This window comes from Mytilus galloprovincialis, chromosome 12 (genome assembly GCF_965363235.1).
Source record: "Mytilus galloprovincialis chromosome 12, xbMytGall1.hap1.1, whole genome shotgun sequence".
NCBI classification, from domain to species: Eukaryota; Metazoa; Mollusca; class Bivalvia; order Mytilida; family Mytilidae; genus Mytilus; species Mytilus galloprovincialis.
In genome coordinates, this window is record NC_134849.1 from 13,076,406 (window position 1) to 13,084,973 (window position 8,568).

General features: G+C 29.1%; 1 protein-coding gene across 1 annotated transcript; it reads left to right on the forward strand.

The window, feature by feature from the left end:
• The first annotated feature begins 3,677 nt into the window (after positions 1-3,677).
• LOC143054344 (major urinary protein 4-like) lies at positions 3,678-7,402 on the forward strand. The gene is made up of 5 exons (XM_076227334.1): positions 3,678-3,881; positions 5,691-5,821; positions 5,958-6,064; positions 6,673-6,762; positions 7,172-7,402. Exons 1-5 carry the CDS (start codon positions 3,747-3,749, stop codon positions 7,324-7,326), a joined length of 618 nt encoding a protein of 205 aa, XP_076083449.1. The 5' UTR covers positions 3,678-3,746; the 3' UTR covers positions 7,327-7,402.
• The last annotated feature ends 1,166 nt before the right edge of the window (positions 7,403-8,568 follow it).

Here is an 8,568-nt window from a genome sequence, read left to right on the forward strand (position 1 = left end):
GAAATGTTTTTCAGTTTCATACCTTTTTCATTAAAAAGACTAAAACTTAAAGATAAATAACTTGAAAAAATTAGCACTAAAAAGTCTAAAACTTTGCGGTAAATGGTAGAATTATAAACAGTTTACATATCGATAAAAATCTTTGTCAATTGCTTGTCCAAATGTAACAAAAATACTGTTCTCTCTTTGGTTCAGACACATAAATATTATGCAATCTTATTGAAACTCGTCTATCTGAATCAATATACTTACTCTTAATTGTTACATGTATGAAACCTTTTTGAAAACTACAAGACAAGAACGCTGAAGTGGTTAAGCGTTAGTGTAGCATGTAAATCAGCAATTATCTTCCTTTTGGCTATTTCTCGAGACAATCATAGGAGATAATTCATACACATATTTAATAAAAAAATAAGTGCACGTTGTTGTTGTAAAACAAACAAACCAAAACTCTTTTACGACCCTATGAAGTTACAAAAAGAAGCATTCAATACTTATAATTACATTTTTTTAGCTAGGATCTTGAAAACACGATTTTTATCAGGTTTATTTTTAATTTACCTGTGCACTTTATTTTGGGACCTCTAGTCATTTTAATGAATGACAAAGGAGTAGGTTCAGTAAGACCCCTTTTTGGCCCATAAATATAGCAGTTTTACAAAAGTGTGAAAATGAAATCGTTTAGCCGTTTACTGGAAAGTAGAATGCTTCTGCTACATAAATATAGGCTGTTTTTGACAATACAATGCACATACATCGGGTACTAGCATAATTAAGTCATGCTTAATTACTGAAATGTTCACAATTTGAGCATTTTACTTAAATTTTAGACGGTTTCCGTCTAAAACGAAAGTGGCCGCATTCGTGTTCATTCATAATATTGAAATGTAAGTTGTATTTGATGATAATACACAACATATATAAAAGTTGAGGATGAACACGGATCCGGCCATTTTCATTTTTGACAAAAAACATCTGAAAAGTGACGTTTTTTTGCATATTTGATAGATTTTATATATTTAAGTTGAATCGGAGCGTTTTTAATGACTAAATCAATTGAAATCTTTTACATTATCTAATTGAATCAATTTAAAAAGACACTTAAGTGTTTAAAAAGTGTCCAAAATCTTTCGTTCGATGAACCTGAAATTTGAGGCCAAAATCGGCCCTTACCGGACCTACTCCTTTTATTGTGTAAAGAATTTGATTTAGGAATAACGCGTGATTGCAGTGTAGCCAATCAGAATAGTATATATTATAATGAAACGTTTATTCTTTCACAATATCGATAGAGGAACGTAAATCTTCTGTTAATCATCTTACTAGGAAATCTAATTATCATTGGTAAAAAAAAAGATTAAGCACTCATAACTTTGAAATCGCAAGATGAATTTTAAATGAAATTGCGTGAAATAATACATTTTATATAGTACGATTGCGAAATAAACTTGACGACGAAATCAATTTTATATAGCATTGTCAAAATAATAAAAAGGAAAAAAATCCATTTTGGTAAAAGTATAAATAGTTTTATTGCATTTTAATAATGAAGTTGTTAAATCAACATTTTTATCTAGGAAAAGGTTTTAACAAATACTAAAGATGTGTTCTCTTCAATTTCTGACTTGTTGAACAAATGAAATTTTACTCAATTTGTGTTTTATTAACACTTAATATAGCTCAGACTATTTTTGATCTATGTCACTTATACTTAGTTTTCTAGTTATTATATATGTCTACGAACATTAGCTGACAAAATAACATGTATTATTAATAAAAGATTTTGTGGCTGGAATTTTCGAGACATTTAAGTTTCATACATAATGCCATGTGTGTATAAGGAATACATTGTTTTTGTATATCAAAATAAGGTTAAGGACTGCATGTTTAATGCATGATCAACTACTTGGTAAGTTCTTGAGATTAGTGAGTAAAATGTCATTTATTCAGAAATTATTTTAGAATGCATCTTCACAATTATAATAGTACTGAGTAAATGACAACGACTTTAATAAGCAAAGTTCGGGTTGGAAAAGTGCCACTACACAGCATAAAAACATAAAAAGTAACAAAATAAAATTGAGTTAAAACATTTGTTTTAATCAAAATATACAAAATATAAAACTCTATACTAGAATTTTGTCGTAAAACAACAATGATATTTAAAAAAAAATGAGTTTCCTTAAAATAATAATACTAAAGGTGGTACCCAACACTTTTACTAAAACTAATTTAGCTCATTTAATTTTCATAAAATTTTGACAAAGTATTTACTTTGACCCTTTGGAAAATTATTAAAATTTCAAAAAATTTAAACCAACAATTTTTTATCAGAAAAATTACACTGGTCATATCGCATTTTGACAAAATCTAGTTTTGATCATTGAGAAGCTTAATATTCCCTTAACAACATAACGTATTTCAAACGTTTAGCTGATTTTACAGAGTTACATGTATCTCCCTGTAGTGTTATGTACCACCTTAAAAGGGGGAAAAGGGAGGATTTTAAGTTAAAACTCATAAACGATTTTTTTTCTGTCCCAAAACAAAACGAGTGACCGAGCAAATATAGAAATGTGATATTAATTACTTATTTCAAGAACTGACCAATCAGATAATATAATTAGATAATCATGTATTGAACATGTAGTCCTCGATCTCATGTTGATATACTTAAACATAGAAATTCTTTCATACACACATGACACAATGACACTAAAATTTATCGGACATTTCAGCCAAAAGTTTGTTTATGTACAATACATATCAATATTGGAAAGGACGTATTACGAAAGTAAAAGTTTATACGATGCAACATATGCATTCTATTTATAGTCTTTTTTTTAAAATGTGCTCATTCTTATATTTAGAATTGTTACTCTACATTTATGAGTAGCATAATGAAACATTTCAATTAGTAGTTATGTACCGTAAAGTTATCGTATTTTATTGCATCTACCAGAAGTGACATACAACAGAAAGTAACCGGGAATTGTCTTTACCCTTGGTTGACCGGAAGTCGTTTTAAAAGATAGGCATACTATACTAATTATGCATATGGCGATAATTCACAAAACTAAAAGTTAGTTAAAGTGGTCGCCCTCTTGGTGGATTACTACGCATGCAAAAACGAAATTCGTCATTACCAGTCAGTAGTTTTGACTATTTCATTATTTGTTTTCGTTAGGAAATCTTGAGGTTTGTATGTAAGATGTATTGGACTAATGTACCTTAAGGTTTGTATGTAAGATGTATTGGACTAATGTACCTTAAGGTTTGTATGTAAGATGTATTGGACTAATCATCTAATGTACCTTAAGGTTTGTATGTAAGATGTATTGGACTAATATACCTTAAGGTTTGTATGTAAGATGTATTGGACTAATATACCTTAAGGTTTGTATGTAAGATGTATTGGACTAATGTAACATTGTATTTAACAACTAATATCAACGGTATGAAATGCAACAATCTTTAAATGAATAGTCTGTCTTTGGCCTGTTGTTTCCAAAATTATTAAAATCAAATGATAATAAAAGTCGTTTTTGCATAATGAAATATTTTTGTAATCTGCACAATTTAAATATGTATTCATGTACACCATTATAACAAACAACGTATCGGTCTACATTATAACCTTTTCAGCTAAATTAACGTACTACATCGTTCTACATTACGACCTTTAACTGTTATTAAAATGAATGTGTACATTTTAAGGATACATTTTTCGTCTAGTGATAGGGAAGATGACTTGTTTTAACGTATTTGTATTTCAATCAGCTATCGTGCTAGTTTTATTAAATACTGTAACCAAAGGACAATTACCAAAGGAAGGAGATTGTGTAGATATACCCGCTATTGAAAAGTGTAACTGGCACAAGGTAAGGAATTTTGTAGAAAAATGATGAAAATTGATTAAAAATTGAGTGCAACTATATTGTATACAATATGTTTTTATTAAAGTTTCAGTCATAATTAGATAATTACATAATTATATGTGCAATTCAAGGGTTGTTAAAGCATTCCGCGAAAACAAACAAAAATATTTTTTTTCTTCAAATTTTCAAAGCACTAAATTTGTTAGTGAGACCTGAGTATAGAAAGATGATTACCTTAGTAACCAAACCGTTCCAAGAGCTGTCGTTAGATAACCTAGACACTAAACTTTTAGTCATAATTATATAAATTAATTATATGTCCAATTCAATGGTTGTTGAAGCAATCCGCCAAAAAATTGATATTTTTTCAAATTTTCAAAGCATTAAATTTTTGAGTGAGACATGAGTTTACAAATATGATTACCTTAATAACCTTAACGTTCTCAGAGCTGTCGTTAGATAACCTAGCCACCAAACTTTTAGTCATAATTATATAAATTAATTATATATGCAGTTCAATGGTTGTTAAAGCAATCCGCAAAAAATGATATTTTTCAAGTTTTCAAAGCACTAAATTTTTTAGTGAGACCTGAGTATAGAAATATGATTACCTTAATTACCTTAACGTTCCAAGAGCTGTCGTTAGATAACCTAGACACTAAACTTTTAGTCATAATTATATAAATTAATTCTATGTGCAATTCAATGGTTGTTGAACATGTTAAAGCAATCCTAAAAAAAAATGATATTTTTCAAGTTTTCAAAGCACTAAATTTTTGAGTGAGACCTGAGTATAGAAATATGATTACCTTAATTACCTTAACGTTCCAAGGGCTGTCGTTAGATAACCTAGATATTGGCATCAACTTGATTGAGAATATGATAAGGTTGTCTCAGACGGAAGGATTAAAATCAATCAAACACGTGTCTTGTGAAATGATTAAAACATTTGTAAATATGATTGCACCAAGATCTTAAGAAAGGAATTTTATAAAGGTTTCTTAAAAACATAGCAAATTCTTTGTAATAAAACAAAAAGTGTAAAACCTCGTTGACAGCTAACAGTTTTTCAACAAACAATCGACATTTCTATTGGAAATAAGTGTGCCCCTCTTCTCGTCGCGTTGAATCTTGTTTAGAGGTAACATTACCGACAACAAAATATCGGTAGCTGCACAGAACACCCTCCTTTTAAATGCAAATAAAATTTCATCTATTTTTATTTATGTCTTAAGTTTTCTAAGCATGAATACAAATTTGCAAGCACGGTTCAACATATACGAGAAGTACAGTTACACAAGTTGAAATTAAGAATAAATTCAAACAAAAGAAAAAAAACCAATAATGACATTAACAGTTTTAAAACACAAATTCAAAAGTCATCGTAACAGTTAAAGTTATACAATGCATCAAACACTCCTTCAGAACAATATTTATGATCAAATCAAAACATATCGTGTCCAACAAAAATACACAAAACAAATTAAGTAACCAATCAGCTAGTTTTTTTTATCAATTTGTTTCCTAATCAAATACAAAACCCCATTTTACTTAAAATTACAGACAAAACCTACCGTGGTATAGTAATCCGATAACCACTTTTAAGGCAGCTTGCTATGTTTCTTAAGATCGCACCATTCCCAGTATAATCACCATAATTGTTTTTTTTACTATTATCCTCGTACTTTCCAAAAACTAGACATGATGAATAGTTACAAATACGAGTTTAAAAAATGGAGAATATTGTCAAACAGACTTCTACAAAAGCTGTTTTGATAACTAGCTTTTAATGCCATTTAAAATTCGTTTCAGATTGCTGGTAAATGGTTTATTCAAGAAAGATTCGGTGATGCTTCTCAATTATCCTGTCCCGAACTGCAGATACACCCAGTAAAGGATGAAAATGGAACACTTGATGTATACATAGGATATCTAAATAACACGTAATAAGCTTTGTTTATACTGTTTAAATATGTTTAAGTTGTATTGGTCTCTTAAAAGACTGCATTTCTGATTTTTATAGGAGTTGCTATACCCTTGTATTGCTGTGTGAAATTATTGAGTATTCCTTTTTTACAGGTCCAAAGAGTTTAATAACCATTTTTATGGAGTATATTCACCAAGTTCTACTGATTCAGGAAGAGCAGTTTTTGAAGCAGTCAGTGGACCAGCCAAAGATCTACACTGTAAATTATATTTTTAATATTTTATAAACGTTTTATGAACAGTTCCTTTGGTAAGATGTTTTACACAAAAATATTATTTCTTAGAAACGCATTTATATTCGTAAAAGATATTGGACTTATCCCTCTTTTACCCGTAACAAGTAATATCACAAATAATCTGAACTCCGTTGTAAATTCAAAAAGGAAAGATCTCTAATCATAAATGGTTGTTTTTCTTCTTTCTTTTTCTCTTTATTAATTTCGGATGAGAGGTTGTATTGGTAGTCTTCTGTTTAATTAATCCTAAGATTGTTTATCTATATTGGTACGCATTTTGTGACAAGGACTGTAGTGAAGGGTGGCATAAGGTAATTCTTCATTATTAATTTCTGGTGATTCATTTTATGAAACATTTCGTTTTGATACAAAGGCATCTTGCCAAAACAAAATTTGAACTATTCATAGTTCTTTGGAATTAACTTTTTTTTTATAAATCGTTCATTTAACTATAATGAGAGACTGACAGATATAACTAAAAAAAAAGTGAGTCCTAGGTATTATCATGATTATCGTTGTTCTGATGCATGTTTTCTTTATTAATTCATTTTATTGGTTATTTCTATTTACAGTTCCATTCACAGTTGTGGATATTGATTATGAAGAATATATGCTCGTGTATACTTGTATTCCTCATCCTAAAAGAACAGGAACAAATTTAGGTAAATATTCATTTCAAAATTCTAATATATCCTTTTTTCCTGGAAAAAAGGACGTATAAGAATTTCGAATTAATTATTTACTGGGTCATTATACAGATAGGTTTATAACTAGTAAATGTTTCCATCGAAAAACAATATCAAATTTGACAGACAGCATCAACATTTGTAATTTTACAACCCCTTCGCTGTATTTCCCCAGATATCTGAAAGTTATAAATAATAAAAAATATGAATTGTAACAGACTAAAATGTGTTGTCAATTAATGTGTGTCAATGCAATAGCTACTTTACATATTTACCAAATCTTTAAATACGGACGCGCTTGTTATAACTGGCCGTCTAGACAAGTAATTGTTTGATATAATGAATTCAATAAAGGCGACTTCTTATCTCTTTTTTTATGTTTCAGAGTTTGTTATCATTTATTCACGAAAACAAGATAAACTGACTTCAGAAATTAAGAATCGCCTGTCAAGACTACTAGAAGAGTACGGTGTAAATGCAAATAACTTAGTTCTTTTGACCAGAGTAAAGAAACATGTAAAGCAAAGACAGAAAAAGTAGAACTGTAACAGCTCTTCGAAGTAAATAGTGTATGATCACACATTAGATTGAGATTAAATGTAAATTTGTTATAAAATCATCTTTTTGTGTATTATGTTATTTATACAACTGAAGTGTATTTATACGAAATTTTGGAACGACATCATGTATTCAGTGGTTTTTAAGAAAATGAAAGGCAGAATCGTAATCTATGAATTATATAAACCTTAATAGTTATCAAAGGTACAAGGATTACAATTGTGTACGCCAGACACACGTTTCGTCTACATAAGACTCATCAGTGACGCTCAAATCAAAATATCTATAAAGCATTTATCATTTCTTTTTTTCAATTTAATCAATTTCAAAATATATTCTAAAACCTTTTATCATTATTGAAGGTCTGTCATTAAGTCTATTTTTTTCAGTTTAGGATTCACTTTAAATTTGATGAAGTAAACTATTATTTGTTTTTTTACATTTCACCTATCAGAATAATGTAATAATCAAAACAAATTAGTTAAAAAAAACACAAAAAGAATTCTTGAAAAATGAATTGGCTTAAACAGTGTTACTTAAGGTATCTTAGGGAGTCTTCCACATTTGCAACACATCATGCATTTCATTTATTACATATGTGAATTAATTGATTTAATTTTAGGAACAGAAAACAGGACAGCTACAGTTTTGCATTCTAAATAGTAAATATTATGTATTGGGATAAATACTATAAACTCGAGTGTATAGGCTGAACATTTTGCCTGTTTAACTGTTTGTGATTGAATTGATGTTGAAATCTTGCTTTACGAAAATACACCTAGTAACTAGCTATATAGCATCACATAAAATAACTATCATCAATGCTCAATATAAATGTGATACAGGTCATGGTCAGATAATCTTGTATACCATACAGTAGGCTCAGTTTAAAGTATCTGAGAGAAAAAAACATACAACCTAAACTGAACATTAGTAATGAACAATTAAAATGAGATCAGAATCATATGATCTTTGCCAGAACTATGTGCATAATAATCATTACATAAAAAACACCAAATAAAGTTAAAATTAAAATTGTATCCGAGAAACATAGGAATCCAAAATAAATTTTGTGCTGCGATATATTCCCCCTGTTGGCAGAAAATTAAACAAGGAGCCATACAGTGCCGGTGTTGCTCAACTGCATCTTCACCAATGGTAATGTTTTAGAAAGAATAAAACCATAAAACCATTAAATGGGAACATCTCTATTGAGATTTAATT

What these genes read in the sequence shown, in the direction of transcription:
- LOC143054344 (XM_076227334.1), top strand. Translation starts at nt 3,747, where the DNA reads ATGACTTGTTTTAACGTATTTGTATTTCAATCAGCTATCGTGCTAGTT. An exon ending in AAAAGTGTAACTGGCACAAG is followed by an intron (nt 3,882 to 5,690) that starts GTAAGGAATTTT and finishes AATTCGTTTCAG; the next exon opens with ATTGCTGGTAAATGGTTTAT. An exon ending in AAGAACAGGAACAAATTTAG is followed by an intron (nt 6,763 to 7,171) that starts GTAAATATTCAT and finishes TTTATGTTTCAG; the next exon opens with AGTTTGTTATCATTTATTCA.